Source organism: Hemiscyllium ocellatum, chromosome 8, assembly GCF_020745735.1.
Source record: "Hemiscyllium ocellatum isolate sHemOce1 chromosome 8, sHemOce1.pat.X.cur, whole genome shotgun sequence".
NCBI lineage: Eukaryota > Metazoa > Chordata > Chondrichthyes > Orectolobiformes > Hemiscylliidae > Hemiscyllium > Hemiscyllium ocellatum.
The window spans coordinates 30476663-30493677 of NC_083408.1; the positions used below are offsets into that span (position 1 = coordinate 30476663).

At 36.9% G+C, this 17015-nt stretch overlaps 1 protein-coding gene across 6 annotated transcripts in view; it reads right to left on the reverse strand.

Moving 5' to 3' along the window:
* The window catches only part of knl1 (kinetochore scaffold 1), a 113141-nt gene that overhangs the window by 33095 nt on the left and 63031 nt on the right, over positions 1-17015 (reverse strand). For all 6 annotated transcript variants that reach the window (XM_060828761.1, XM_060828760.1, XM_060828762.1 and 3 more), the window contains 6 exons: positions 16379-16437; positions 15829-15927; positions 13308-13423; positions 9990-10080; positions 9505-9621; positions 2965-3052 (listed from right to left, as the gene is read on the reverse strand). In XM_060828761.1, the coding sequence (XP_060684744.1) occupies positions 2965-3052; positions 9505-9621; positions 9990-10080; positions 13308-13423; positions 15829-15927; positions 16379-16437 (570 nt within the window). The remainder of the gene's footprint in view (positions 1-2964; positions 3053-9504; positions 9622-9989; positions 10081-13307; positions 13424-15828; positions 15928-16378; positions 16438-17015) is intronic.

The following is a 17015-nucleotide window of genomic DNA, read 5'->3' on the forward strand; positions in this document are numbered from 1 at the left end:
AAGGGTGGGAGTGTGTAAAACCAAGGTGGGAAAGGTCTTGGATTATATTGGTATTGGGAAGAGTACATACCATACCACACTGTGTTGAATCCAGATAGGATGCTTTCTATGGTGCATTGATAAAAATTGGCAAGAGTCCTTGTGGAAATGCCAGATTTTCTCAGTCTCCAGAAGAAGTTGAGGTGTTATTGTGCTTTCTTGACTATTGTGTCAAATGGTTGGACCAGGACAGATTGTTGGTGATCAGCACTTCCAGAAACTTTACGTTTTTAACCATCTCCACCTCAGTACCATTGATGTAGACAGGGGCATGCCCTCCATTCTGCTTCCTGATGTCAGTGGCCAGCTCCTTTGTTTTGATGATGTTGATGGAGAGGTTGTCATTTTTACACCATGCCGCCAATCACTCAATTTCTTTCCCTTATTTTGTCTCATCATTGTTTGAGATCTGCCTACAATGGTGGTGTCAGCAAACTTGTAAACAGAGTTGAGGTGGAATTAGGCCACACAGTCGTGAGTGTATAAGGAGTATAGTAGGGTATTGAGTACACAACCTTGCGGGGCACTAGTGTTGAGGATTATAGTAGAGGAGATGTTGTCACATAATCTTACTGATTGTTGTCTATGGGTCAGAAGTTGGAGGATCCAGTTACAGAGGAGGCAAATTAGATGTAGGCTTAGGAATGCAGAGAATGCACGTATAAAAAGGCACAAAAAGATAGTTTTGGAGTTGTAGCAATATGCCAGTAAATATGGTTGAACAGCTTACATCGAGCCAAAGTTAACAGGCAATGACAAATTGCTTTGGAAACGATTTAATTTTCAGGAAAAGACCAAGTGACAGAGGTGGTTCAAAAATAAGAAGGCAGCACTAGAGAGAAAGCATGGGTTGAGAAAGTGTGCAAACACAAACACAGGAACTGACTGGGAGTTCTAAGCCAATACATTGTGGATTTGTCATGGGAGTAAAAAGAAAATAGCTGGAGTTGAACCTCTAATGAGGTTCCTAGGAATCTAGAGACACCAGTCCTTTGCTTGTGATCTGTCGAGACAGGCCATCTGCTTGACGCTTGAGCTTCTACAAATATTTACCAACAAACGAAGATGGCCTACCTAGTCTGTCCGGTATAACATTTGAGGAATTCAGACGATGGTGTCAGCTTACAGAATAATGTCAAAAAGGCAAAGGTTAAGGGCTCTCTACCTGAATGTAATCAGAATTTGCAACAAGTTGGAGGACTTCAAGGCACAAAAGAGGTAAATGTATATGGTTTAATTGCCATTTCAGAAACAAATCTACACAGCAATGAAGACTAGGAGCTGAATATTCAAGGATATTGGGCATTTATATAGCACAGGCAAAAGATTTCAGAAATGGAATAACAAAGTGTGGAATATGTTTGTGTGGAATTGAGAAACAGCAAGGAGCAAACATTAGTAGGCATTGTTTATCAGCTAGCAAACAGTGTATATAGTATGGGCCTTGTATTAAATCAGGAGAGTGGAGAAGAATGTGGTATTGATAACAAGGAAATCATGGATGGCTTCAATCTGCATGTAGACTAGGTCAACCTAATCGATGTGCTATGAAAAGAAATTGGGCAAACTTGACCTGTATTCTCTAGAGTTATGAAGAATGAGAAGCCACTGCATTAAAACCTCCAACATACTGCAAGGGGATATACAGGTTAGATGCAAGTGTTTTCTTTGGTTGGGGAGCCCAGAACTAGAAGACACAAATGTCAAAATAAAGTGGAAACCAGAAAAGTCATAGACAATGAGTTCTTTTCTTAAACTCAGGCGTTTATGGATCTTTAGAATTTTCTACCCCAGAGATCTGTGGAAACTTAGTGAACGTGTTGGTTTAGAAATTGACAGATTACTAAATATCAATGACAAAGATAGGGATACAGTGTGGGAAAAAGGCACGAAGGTTGATGGTTAACTACAAATTTTCTGAATGTGAAGCAGGCTTGAGATGATCTTTCACAGGCATTTCTTAAGAGCCAGTGAAACAGATCAACAAAAATTAAATTGGAATTGAAAGAAACAGTCATGAATATGCAATTTGGAAATAGGTCTGGATGAAGGGAGTGTTCATCGATTGGTGGGCTATGGCAAACAGTTCACTACCAATCTGTCCTGGAAACAGAGCTTTCGACCACATAGTATTCAGTAGCATGAAAGAATAACATTTTTTCTCCAAATTTTCAGATAACAAATAATTAAGGTACAGAAAGTTGCATATCCTCAAGAAGGTTACAAGGTTGAATGGGCAAGACTGGCATGGAGGTACATGTGACAAAGCATAAGGTCATCCATTTTGCATCCAGAAAGTCCAAACTATTTTCTAATTTGCAAGAGACAATAGAGATGCAAGGTACCCATGTGCAAAACTCAATTATGTCAGTGCACAGACAGAAAGACTAAACAAAAAATGCTAATGGAATATTAACCTCTACTTCAATGGGATAGGCTGTGTTAGGAAACAGGCTTTAGTTATTCTCAAACTTGGACGTCTAGCATATTGCATTGTGGTAAGGCTACTAACGGCACAGTAAATAAAAATGTTGCCCAGTCAACAAGTAATTATATTTTAAATAGTGCTCAGAGGTTATTTACATCCGACATTAAAGTACATTGGATCGTCATCAAACAGGTTACTTGAAAGATGATATTTCAAATAATACTACACCCTATCATTACCACATTAAAAAGATTTACGCTAAACTATACACTACACCAACTGACACGCTGCCCAAAGATATGGATATTGATCTGCTGTACCATTTGACTAGGGTTTGCAGGCCACAACAGAATTATCTCTCCACTAATTGCCAGAAACTATCGACTAAATCATCATCTTAGATAATGTACAGGACAATTTTTACTGCTGCAGTGGAAGGGGAAGAGGAAGGAATTGAAGAAAAGAAAATTCAGCTACACAAATCCATATTTACTTACCAAGATCTAATGATGCAAGGCAATCATCCATTTTGTGTAATATATCATCCAAATAAGCCTCATATTCACTTCTCTGTTGACGCTGTTCCTAAATTAAAGAGAGAAAGGATTTAAATTTGTCAGAGATTGGAGATGTAGCACATAACCATTTTAAGTAGAAAGTCTCTGTTTGAATTGGTGGAGAAGAGTAAATTCCAGTAAATTCTAAATTCCAGGCATGCTTGGTTTTATTTTATTTTAGAGGACATAGAAGGACAAGGGATAACGAAAAATAAAAATCAGTTTCAACTTTACTTGTGTGTGTACTAGTGGCACTGAACATTCTCAGGTACAGTAGCCTTCGTGTGAGTTAAATGTTTCAGTTATCTTCTGTGATGTAATTTGAAAACCTTGGTGTATTATAAAAAGTACAAGCTATGAAGTAAAACACAAATAAATTATATTGTGCTCAAGTGGAGAGCAAGGAATGACAGGGAATGAATTAATCTGTTCACCCCAGTTGTTACAGTAATTGGTCGGAACCCTAAAAATACTACAGATGTTTTTAGTCCTTAATCCCAACATTCTTTTTCATTAAAAAAAACAAGGACTGCTACTGTGACAAAATTACTGATGTGCAAATTCAGTGACTGGCTGGAAAAAGTTGTGTGGGACTGATGAGACCTGACAGCTTTAAGAGTAAAAGAAAATTCAAACAGAAGCATCAACATATGATAATGAGGAGTCGAGGATCCCAGTGGATCATATTCTAAGTTCCAGGCATATTATATTGTTTTTCTTTTAAAGGACATACAAAGACAAGGGTTAACTAAAATAAGAATCAGTTTCAACTTTACTGAAGTGTACGAGTGGCACTGTACATTTTCAGGTACATTAGCCTCAGTGTGAGTTAATGTGCTATGAAGGTCAATTTCAAAAAAACTCTCATAGTCATAACTGTGTTGCAGGTAAAGACAGTCTTTTGCTCAGAGTGCAAGTTAGCTGGCTAGCTGGGTGCCAGGCAAAAAGGAAAAGGAGAACAATATGACTCTCACCTTGAATGCTGAAATTCAAACAATCAAATAAATACAAAAATGAGTTTCACTGATCAGTTAAGATTCCAAGGATCATTAAATGGATTGTTCAAATACCACAGTCAACGCCACTCGTAATCTCTAATTCAATGGCTATCTAGCTTTTCATGAATATTTCAGAGACTGATCAGTATATCTAATATCTTTTTGGAATCCTCTCTTATGTGTGCCTGTGTGTTGCGTTACTAATCACTAAACCTAAGACAAACAAACACACTGTTTTGTTAATTTAGGTGAGGCTACATTGGTGCCTTTTTAAGAATGTGAAAAGTATTCACAATGGAGGAGATCCTTTTCAAATGAACATCACTGAAATCAACTGAGATTGTGCGAGACTAAAAGAGAGCCAGTTCATCCTTCCTCATCCATGAGTTTACAGTTTGGTGAAGCCTGTTTGGAAATATAAAAAATTGGGGAATTTAATCCAGGATCCGACTGTAAGACAGTAGATAAAAACAATGACTGCAGATGCTGGAAACCAGAGTTTAAAGTAGTGCTGGAAAAGCACAGCAGTTCAGGCAGGAGCCGAGGAACAGTAAAATCGACGTTTCGGGCAAAAGCCCTTCAGTAGATGACTATAGGAATAGTAGCAGGCCTCACAGCCCTTCAAGCTTGCTCCATTATTCACAATTAGACTAGATTACTTAGATTAGATTACTTACAGTGTGGAAACAGGCCCTTCGGCCCAACAAGTCCACACCGACCCGCCGAAGCGCAACCCACCCATTCCCCTACATTTACCCCTTACCTAACACTACGGGCAATTTAGCATGGCCAATTCACCTGACCCGCACATCTTTGGATTGTGGGAGGAAACCGGAGCACCCGGAGGAAACCCACGCAGACACGGGGAGAATGTGCAAACTCCACACAGTCAGTCGCCTGAGTCGGGAATTGAACCGGGGTCTCAGGCGCTGTAAGGCAGCAGTGCTAACCACTGTGCCACCGTGCCACCCATAGATTGTGGCTCATCTATGTTCCCAACTCAGTTTTCTTTGGTTCCTTTGCTGCTTAACATATTTTATCAAACAAAGGTCTATCCATCTTAGTTCATATAGTATTGGAAATCCAGAATCTTAAAAAAAGCTACTAAGGCTTAATCAAAATAATTTTAAGAACTGTTTATTGACATTAGTCCTCAATGGTCTAGGTCCTTTTTACTGATTTTCCCAACAGAGAAAACAGTTTCTATCTAATCAACCAATGCTTTGAAATCATTCTAATGCTTCTATATCCAAATGAATTTAAGATTACACAATGCAACCTGTTCATGTAACTTAATCGTTTTAGTCTTGGTATTAATATGACAAATGTGCACTGTATTCACTCAAAAAGATTAATATATTCTGAGTGAGGTGCAATTCATTGAACTAATTGCAGTGCTGAAGTCACACCAAGAGTTCAGCATAATGTAATACAACTACTACCACTTTGTGCTCTGATCGTTTTAGATAGGAGCCAACATTTCATTAACTTGTGTAATTTTTGGTCCAATTCACTAGCTTTTAAGAGTGATTTCTATACTTGAACTTGAATCCTACCATCCCACGAACTAGCCCAGTGAATCTTTGTTGTGTCCTTCGCTACATATGGGAATCCAAAATGGAAAACAACACTCTAGATGTTGTTTCATGAAAGTTCTACATAATTACTACTTTACTTCTGTACTCAAATCCTCTAGCAATAAAGGCCAATTTACCACTTGCCTTTCTAACTGCTTGCTGCACCTGCATGTTAGCTTCAGTGATCTATGAACAAGGACACCAAAATTCCTTTGGACATTAACACTTCCCAATTTCTAACCATTTGAGAAATAGTCTATTTCCATTTTCCACACTATATTTTCTTCATCATGTTCAAATCCACTCACTAAACCCTCTAAAATTGCCTCATACCTTTCTTACAACTCTCATTCCCACCTAGCTGTGTCAATACTACTTACTGATACTAACTTTCTTCAGTTCATTATTCTTGCTACTCCCTGAACATATAGCATTGCTCAGGCTTTTTTTTGCATCTTTCTTCAAAAAGATAGGTGCAATGTGTTTCCTTCGTTTCTCTTCCATTTCCTTATTCCCCAATGTCCCTGCCTGTAAACTGCCTTTGCTAATAGGTTTCGTTTAAAGTATCTGCAGAAGCTTTTACAATCCTTTTTTTTAATACCTTTTTCTGGTTTGCATGCCCTAATGTCCTTCTGTCAATTTCTTGATCCCCATTTACTACAATTTAAAACACCACCAATCCTCAGGCTTATGACTTGTTTTGGACTTAACGTTAACATTTTGGTAGCTACATTTGGATCACTTGCCCCACTAGGTTTTTGTGCCTCATGTAAATAGAGGTTGAAGAAAGGAGAGATGAACGCAATAAAGCCTCCAATGTTACCGGAATTTGCCTCAACAGTAACAAATGTATTAATTTCCAATCTACCACAGTAAACATGCCCTTTGTGAATTTAAACAAAGGAAATTACCAAGGTACACTGGTCGTTTTGATTGCACATTTTCATTTGAAAAAAAATTATTGACTTTTCTCCAAATAAAATGACAGCAGAAGAAGGTGCAAACACAAGCAAAAGTAATAGTAAACAAAAACCACAGCACATACCTACCCGAAAATACAAAGAAAAAAATTGACAAATGACCCCAATATAAACATATACAAAGCACAAAACCATAATAAATTAGACCAGCAGTAAGATAACTGCATTAGCAAAAGATAAAGAAAAAAATCACCACAATAGAAGATACCCGAGTCTGGAAAGGTTAAAAAGACAATACCCTTAACATATGAGAAAAAAGGTTTCAGATTTTTATAAATTTGTTAGAGGAGCCAAATAAGGGTAATCTAATCTTTTCTAATTTACAAAAGTATAGCACATCTCTAACCCAGTGTGTATGAGTAGGAGGAATTAGGGATTTCCATTTTAGCAATATCAGTCTTCTGGCCAATAGGATAGTGAATCCTATCACATATTTTGCAGAGGAAGGAAAGTAGGTAAAGATGGTGACACCCCAAACAAAGCGGTAAGAGCATTAGGAGTAAGATTTTCTCTGGATACCTTAGATAAGGTGTCAAAGATATCAGTCCAGCCGCAACTTTAAGAAGGTCAAAGCCAGAACATGTGCATATAATTTGCTGGGGTTTGTTGACACCGATCACAGGACGGAGACACCTCCTTAAATATGTTTGCAAGTTGAACTTTGGTGTTATGGGTGCGGTGCAGAATCTTGCACTGAATAAAACAATGTTTTGCATAGATAGAAGATCTGTGCACCTTTGTAAAATCTCATCTCACACATTACCTTGAATTACCTCTCCCAGATCTGCCTCCCAGATAGCTTTAATAGAATCAAATGAATCTGAGCATACTTTATGACTGTTTGAATAAATAGTGGAAATAGCCTCCTTTAATGTAGAAATCGGTTCTAGAAAGATGTCAAAATCAGAATCATGAAGGAGAGCTGGGAAAACCTGAAATGAACTACGGACAAAACTACGAACTTGGAGGTATCTAAAGTGGCTTTTAGAAAGTGAAAACTTAATAAATAATAATTGAAAAGATGCAAAAATGCCATCAATATATAAATCTTTCACAGGTTTTATTCCTAACAGCCCAATCAGAAAAGGCACTGTCCGCTAAATATGGAGGAAAAATATGATTTGCCGCCAACTGCACCTTAGTAGAAAATGACTGAAAGCTAAAGTGGCGTCTAAATTGGAATCAAATTTTAAGACAGGATTAAACAATTACATTGTTCATGTAAATAGAGGCTGAAGAAAGGAGAGATGAAAGCAATAAAGCCTTCAATGTTACCAGATGGGTAGAATTTGCCTCAATAGTCAACCAAATTAGGAGCACGTCAAGGTTCTCATATTGGAGCCAAAATTTCTAATGTTTGCTGCCCAATAATAAAACAAAATATTCAGCAGTGCCTCTGGAATAACTGTTTTCATAACCTAGGAGATTTTTTAATTTCAAATAAATTCAAGAAAGGAAAGTGGGAGAAACCTTTCCATATTTAATCTAAAATTCTATTCTATTATGACCACACTTCCCAAAAGGCTCCTTTTCCACAAAATTAACTAATCTTTTCTCATTGCACAAAACTAGATCCAAAATAATCCATTCTCTAGTTGATTTCTCAGTATAATGTTTTAGAAATCCATTTTGAATGCATTCCAGAAAATGGCCACATCACAGCATTCATGCAAATTACGTTTGGCCAAGCTATATGTATGTTGGAAGTTTCCCTTGATAACTAAATTGTCTTTGTTACACTGACCTTTATCTTCCAGATTCATAGTGTGCCTTACATTACCTCTACAGCTTGATGGCTAATAAACAACAAGTAACTTTTAGGCTGTTTGGTTGATCTTCTCTCACTTAGGTCTTGACTTCACTTATTAACTACTCTGCTCCTACTTTTGTCCTTTTTGTCTATTGCTTCTGAATATTCAATTCTCAATCTTGGTCACCTTACAGCCTCATCTCTCCAAGGGCAATTAAATCATATCTGTTTACTGCCTGCATGCCTTCGTACATGCCTTTAATTTTGCCCTTTTTTGTAACTTCTCTCCATTTGATGTCCGCTTTTGTTTCTGCTATCTTCCAAGTTAGTTTGCTAATTTTCCTCTTACCATAACCAACCTTATTTTCTCTCCAATCGGAATTCTCTCTCAAGTTTCCACCCTCCTGGTTTAAACCCTCTCCAATACCATAAGTAAAACCGTCTGTATGGGCCTTAGTCCAAACAATATCACAAATCTTCTTAAATATGCTCAATAAAGATCGAAAGCATCTTGAATCAAACATATTCAGCAAGAAAAGGAGATCATAGCATGAATTGGAGGGTTGTATAAAAGGCACAATTCTTCTTATTTACATATTCACATTAAATATTGCACCCACAGATTAAAGAATAATGTATTCATTACATGATGTGCAAATTGCTGCAAAGCAAAATACTCAATACACAAATTAACAGCTACAAATTGAATATTAAATCACAAGTTATATTATTATTTGAGAAGACACATTTTTTCGAAGGTTAAACTACCACTTAACATGTGCCTTGAAGCCCAAATTGCGACAGGAGAGGTGCTAAATTTAATTATTCAACAGAAACTCCAAGTCATAAGACTATAAGAAATAGCAACAGGTATAGGCCATTGTGTCTGTTCCACCGTTCATTAAAAACACAGCTGATCTGACACTAATTTCCACTTTCCTGCATTTTCCACAGAAACCTCGATTTCCCCTACTGATTGAGAATCGACCTATCTCAGCTTTAAATATACAAAAGGACTGACACAGCCCCCACAGCTCTCCAGGGCATGGAGTTCCAACCTCTGAAATTATAATGCATTTGAAGTTGATAGCTATTCAAGGGTCAGACCTTACTGTGCATACCCAGATTATCATACCATTAAATGTTGCTGAAATAGATCCATCAAGCAAACTTACCTTGAACATATTCAGCTGTGCTGAATACAGCTCAACCTTTTGTTCATGGCAGATTGCTTTGGTTTTTTTCACAAAAGTAGATTTCTTGGCATTCAGGCAAGAACGAAACTGTCGCAACTGAAAAGAACATTTTTCAATAAGGCAATTTAAAAGCTTTTAATTCATTATGCAGTTGTTGTTGATTTCAAGATAATCTATTCCTATCAAATTCTGGTTGGCACATTTTAAAACAAATTGCTGAATTAACAAAGCTATGGCAACAAATTCATCTTAAAATGAATCAGGTATCTGAATGCCATAAATCTAAATTTAGTCCAGTTTGCAGGTATGATCAAGAATGATGTGAAATTGAGCATCAATAAATGTAACATGCTTCAGGAAAAAAAATCTCAGCACCAAACATTAATTATAAATGTTAATTTTGAAAGAATAAATTACTGAACTTAGGTCCATGTAGATAACTTCAACACTGATAAATTTGTTACCTCCTCTTCTGTCATTTCCATCACATCTTTCCAAAGAGAAGGATTCACCTCTGACAGAAGTTTATCAAGGTCTAACAACTGATCTTTCAGTCTGCAAAGACAAAGGAAAATCAGAACATTACAAAGTCATTGAATATTCAATGCTAGTATTATCTAGATTTTTGTCTCCTGTTCTCATATGCAAACTCTAATTTCTAAAGTTTGATCATTTTAAAACTGTGAGCACATTTTCATACAGGATTTTTTTGCTGAAAGGTAAAATTAGGCATAACTGCAACTTACAAATCCATTCTTAAAAAAGCTTTCAACATAAAGTTTGAATGTATTGTACAATTAACTTAAGGCCGGTAAGCTTTGATAAGGGTATTCTTTAGTTATTCTCCCAGGAAAGAGAATGGAAAGGAAACAGCTCTAGTTGAAGAGTCATACGTGTTCATGTGGCATATAACCATGTCTATTCTGTAATATTTTACGCTTTGTATCATTTCAGTTTATAACAGAGAAGAGAAAATAATCTGGGAATCAGAATACAAAATGGAATCAAACATTTTTTATGTCTTGATATTGGACCAGAAGCCAGCTCAAGTTCAAGGATGAAAGTCTCCTTTTCTTCCTGGCTGCAAGTGCCTAACAAGTAGTAAGTTTGCATTGGCTCAAGTCAGATTCATCAGGTGTGGGCCATAAACAACCTATATTATAGCAAATTTAAAGTAGTAAAATGGCCCAAAAAGTGTTTCACAGTAGTGTTATGAAAAGAAAATTAACACCAAGCCATCAAAGTTGATATAAGGACAGATAACAAAACGTTTGGACAAATTAGAAATTTGGTTTTAATAAGCAACTTTAACAAAGAGATGGATATTCAGATGTTTAGGAAGCAAATTCCAGAGCTTAGGACAGACAATGGAATATTGATGGCAGAACAACCAACATCCAGACAGGTGCAAGGCACCAGAATTATAGGAATACAGAAATTTATGAACATTGTAGTGTTGAAGGATATTAGAAAACTAGTGAGAAGTGTGTCAATGAGGAACTTGAAAGCAAGGTGGAGAATTCCAAAATGAGGTGTTAACAAGAATGAACACAGTTACAATAGGTGAATGTAAGTTAGGACACCAGTAGCAGAAGTTAGGGTTAGCCCATGTTTATGGGCAACAGCAGTCATCAATCTTCCCCGACTTCGTAAAATTTTTTGTTTGGAATGTCCCAGATGGCTGCTTTGAAGCAGTTATATCACATTAAAAGGTAGCAAAACGTTCCACAGGATTCAGACACAGTAATATGGCAGGCAGACTTCAATGCCATATTTCGAACCAAAATAAAAGCAGAAGCACGTTAAATATTGACACTCATTTTGGATATAAACATTCTTATTCTCTGAATCAACTCAATGTAATCCAAAAAAAAGTCCTAGTGGCATTTTATAATTACAGACCATTTTGAATGCAATATTCTGTATATAAGAGAAGTAACAAGATTATTCAATTCATAAGAATTATTTAAAGCTGATGACCAACAGGACAGAAATGTAACAGAACATTTCTCTTGCAGAGTAATCCTTTAAAAATGATATAGTTCGCAGGATGCAATACACTAAAACTAGTTTATTAAAGGCTCCACCACTCAGAAGTGGACTAAGCGTAAAAACAATTTGCCCATTATGTGATAGCCATAAATACTAGGAAAAAAAGTTCGCTTTCCAAGCTTTTAAATAGATCAGCAAAATTTAGAATGGTAAAGAGTCAAAATAATAAAGTAGCAATGCAAGTTTCAAGGCCATAAAGAATTTCAAAGAACTGGGTTACAGTGCTACAGCAGTAGAAATGAAAAATGGAGAAATGCTTAAAATTTGTACGGAGCCTCTGATTGGGCCACAATGGAGAATACTATGCATAGGTCTAACCTCCATAATGTTAAAAATGTAAAGCAGCATTGAAGAAAGCGTATTAAAAATGTACAAGAAAAACACCAGATACGAGGCGTTGAAACTATCAGAAAAGACCAGACTGGCAGAGGCTATTTTGTCTCGAAGAGGAAAATCAAAAAAGGAACTTGATAGGCCTTGTAAATTATGAAGTCATTTGCTAGGGGAAATGTAGACAAAAGTCAGTCATAAATAAATCCAATAAAGAATTCAGAAAAAACTCTATCTGACAAGTAAGGAGAATATGGAATGTGTTACCTCGCGTAGTTGTTGACAAGATATCTTAAATTTTAATTAAAAGGAAAGCTATGAGGGAGAAAGGAATGGAAGGATGTGTCAGTATGTGCAAGATAAATACCAACTTAATCCAAATAGACCATTTGTCTATTTCTGTGCTGCACACAACTTGTAATAAATGAGAATCTATTTTAACTGTGGACTTCTCAAAAGTGGCAAGATGTTTACCAGAAAGATTTTATAGTTTGTAGGTAATTCACTGTATTAGATTAAATCAATTCTGACATAATTCCATACTACTAGGAATGAAATGAGCAAAATCAGCTTGGTGTGCTAGATAATGCAGAATAATCTCAAGCTATCCCATTTTTATCAGATTAAGATGATTATTTTTTAAAAATGGTGTAGGTTAGTTCAGTTGGCGGACAGCTGCTTTGTGATGCAGAGTAACGCTAACAGCGTAGGTTCAATCCCCATACTGCTGACGTTAATGAAGGGCGGCACGGTGGCTCAGTGGTTAGCACTGCTGGCTCACAGCGCCAGGGTCCCAGGTTCAATTCTAACCTCTGGTGACTGTCTGTGTGGAGTTTGCACATTCTCCCTGTGGATTTCTGCGTGGGTTTCCTCCGGGTGCTCCAGTTTCCTCCCACAGTCCAAAGATGTGCAGGTCAGGTGGATTGGCCATGCTAAATTGCCCGTAGTGTTAGGTGCACTAGTCCGAGGGAAATGGGTCTGGGTGGGTTACTCTTTGGAGGGTTGGTGTGGACTTGTTGGGCCAAAGGGCCTGTTTCCACACTATAAAGAATCTAATCTCATCTAGTAATAGACTCTCCTTATCAACCTCTCCCTTCAGCTGAGGAATGGTAACCCTCAGATTAAACTACTACCAGTCACTTCTCTTTAACGAGTATATCCCTGTGGTGACTTTACTTTTATTTAAATAACTTATTCCAAGGAAGATACCTATTCAATTATATTATATTATATTATATTATTGTTTTAAATAATATGTTTCCCCCGATCACTAGCAAGTTAGCAAAACAATGTTAATTTTCACACGAGCATACTGATTTTAAGGTACACTTCAGTAGAGGGGAAAAAAATCTGACTGCAGTTGATTGCTTTCCTCTTATCTGAATATTACAAGGTCTTACTCAGCTATGGCTGCAGAGAGAGCACAGCTATCCTCTTCATAGACTTCCCGTTTTGGCCGGTGAACAAACTTCACTGCCAGCCAATTTTCGACAGTTGAAGACTTGTCCAATTCAACCTGTCCAAAGTATGAACGGAAATAGAAATTAGGCAAATAAATACCCTAAATTACAATTCAAATTGTTTCAGAACTCAGAAATATTAGTGAAATAATTAATAGTACCACAGCAGTAATGGCCAATCTGGCGCTTTTACTGGAAAAGGCATCCCAGTCCTCTTAAAAACCATGCCAACTCAAAAGAAACAATGCTGCATCATTTTGACGTCCTCTTCATGTCTAACTGTTTTTGTGACAAATTGACTAACTTAGATATAGTGTCTGCATTCCACCTCCTTCTCATCTCAGATGGTGGATTCTGGAGCCAGATTAGAAATTTTAAAAAGTACCTTGCAATTGGTTTTACCAAGAAGATGCTCCCAAAATCATAGTGAAGATAGTTGGGATACTGGGTAAGTTCAAATCAACAAAGAGAAGGAAGGCTTCATTTAAGTGTTATATAGGTCAACGTAACAAGATGGGATACATTGAAAAGTAACTGCGGGAAAGATGGTTGGAAATTACAAAAGCAATGGCAATAGTGTTCCAATTCTCATTAATGTTAAGAAAAACCTTGGAAATTGAAATTATACTTGTTCAAAAATGTTGTATGGATTAACCCAGCAACTATAAGTCAATTTAATCTTGTTAATGGAAAAGCTTTTAGAAATGAAAAGCTGGGACAAAATTAACAGTCACTTGGTCAAATGTGCACTTACGAAAGTCAAAAAATATTTAAGACAAATTATGTTCAACTACTTTAGAAAAGTCAAAGCATATGGACTAGAAGGGACAGTGGCTGAATGACAGAAACCAGAAAACAGTGGTGAATGACTGTTTTTGTTTAATGGCTGGAATGGCTTTCCAAGAGTCCACACTAGGACTTCCTGAAATGATCAACTTTCTTGACCTATGTTGATCATCAAAACTAAGATTTGCAGGGCACAAATTCAAAATTTACAAGTGACACCAAACTTGGAATAGCTGACGGGGTAGACTTCAAAGGAACATAGACAGGCTGGTGGAAGGGCAGATATGCAGCAAATGAAATTTAGCGGAAAGAAGTGTGGCTTTTTTTTGCGAGGAACAAAGAGATGTAGCAACACAAAATGAAAAATAAAATTCTAACAGTGATTACGGGAGCAGACAGCATGGGAGTATACCTGCACAAATTGTTAAAGACGGCAGGACAGATTGTAGCTCCACAACAGTTTGTCTGTTACAATACTGCATCCAATCCTGAGCTCAATATTCATGAGGGGATTAATAGAAAAGTGTTCAAAATCATATGGACAAAGTAGATAGGGAATAATAGATTGGGAAAATAGTGAAGAATAAGGGGACAATAAAGGCCAAATTATCATATTCTGACCTGTAACCATTTGAAAGCTTTAATAAAAAAAAATACTTAATTCTTTAGAAATGTGTCCACTGTTAATTTTCAATTGCCTGATTAACGATCTAAATAATTTCAATGCTTCGTGTGACTATTTACTAAACAGATAATGCAAAATTTCAGCTTTATTTGGAGTGCTAGGAAACCAGATGACAGGTGCTGTTTACATTTCAGTTACACAATGAATCTTTCAAACTTTGAAGACAACAAAACTGTACAAACCTCTCAACCATTATCAATTCAAACAGCAGAATTTAACCATAGCTAACTTTCAAACTCTTATAAACTGTGGTTCATTCAAAAAGAGACAGCTAGGTAAATAGTCACAGAGTCATAGAGATGTACAGCATGGAAACAGACCCTTCGGTCCAACCTATCCAAGCCGACCAGATATCCCAACCCAATCTAGTCCCACCTGCCTGGCCCATATCCCTACAAACCCTTCCTATTCATATACCCATCTGAATGCCTCTTAAATGTTGCAATTGAACCAGCCTCCATCACTTCCTCTGGCAGCTCATTCCATACCCGTACCACTGTGTGTGTGAAAATGTTGACCCTTAGGTCTCTTTCATATCTTTCCCCTCTCATCCTAAATCTATCCCCTCTAGTTCTGGACTCCCCGATTCCAGGGAAAAGACTTTGTCTATTCACTCTATCCATGCCCCTCAATTTTGTAAACCTTTATAAGGTCACCCCTCAGCCTCCGATGCTCCACGGAAAACAGCCCCAGCTTGTTCAGCCTCTCCCTTTAGCTCAAATCCTCCAACCCTGGCAACATCCTTGTAAATTTTTTCTGAATCCTATCATGTTTCACAACATCTTTCTGATAGGAAGGAGACCAGAATTGCACTCAATATTCCAACAATGGCCTAAGCAATATCCTGTATAAAAGTACAAGGATTAAACACACAAAATGCAGCTTGATGTTTGACATTTTAATTGTGATGCATAGCTTGGAGGTGGATTTGCAGCAGACAATTGCATGGAAAGAATTCAGGAGTCTGAACATCTATAGACACATTCTTACATTAACATGTAGTTCACTCTGGCGAGATTTCTGTGCATGGGTTTGAACTTTCAAAAGTTTGAAAAATTCTCGGACTGTGATCTGGCCATCCATTAATTTCTATAGAAAGAAACAAAATAGCAAAATTCTTCTTAAGGTGGTTTATATGAAATTGCACTTATTACAAGATGCCATACAGAAGTACATGTCGGTATTTGTAGCTCTTTAGGATGTTATTCTTTCCTCTTAGCACATACCCATTACATTCCTTACACATTTAAGTGGCAACTTTTTAGTGGTAACTAGATTACACGTGGAAGCATTCTGTAAATCATGTTGAAAAACTTGGTTTATTCCTATAAACCAAAGTTATAAAGCATACACATGTTAGGACATCTTGCAGAGTGCCCTTAAGATATGTGAAATAGCCTATCAGTTTCAAGTAAGTATATAATGTGAGACATTTTCCACAAGCTAAGTTTAACATAGATGTGAACATCGGAATTTTCCCAGTAAGCATTTACAAGGAATTTTAAGTCGTGGACTTAACAAAGGAATAGAATGACTATACCTCATGTAACTCAGATTCTTCTAAAATCACTAGAGATGTATTCAGGTTACACTTTGAATCTAAGAAGAGAGACAGAAATTGCACAGTGAAGCTTCAGAATGGTCAGCTATAGATCTATATTTCTTTCACCTAAGTTAACAATATTACTGGCTTACAAGGCTTTCTAAAGTGTTTAACTGGTGCTATTATCTCAATGACTGCTGATTTTGCAGTTTCATCCCAGGTCACACAAAAGTAACTACATATTGTGATGTCACATTATGCTAAAAGTACTGTCAATCTATTAGTAAAACTAATCTGACGTAATTTAGAAACGTTTTGAAAAATGTTCTGAATATAGAAGACAGTCTGTCAACTATTCATAATACATATTCATGATTTTAATGACACAGCTAAATGCAATATCCTTAGGCGTGCAGATGACAAAGCTGCATAAGAGGCTATACAAGGAAAATGCAAAGATGCTTTACTGTGATTTGGACACTTTGAGTGCATGGCAGATGAAGTATTATGTGGACAAATGTGAGGTTTTCCATTTTCATAGTGGATACAGGAAGGCAGATTATCTGAGTGGCACCTTTTCCACGAGATCTGGGTGTCCTTGTTCGCCAGTTGCTGAAAGCAAACATACAGCTAT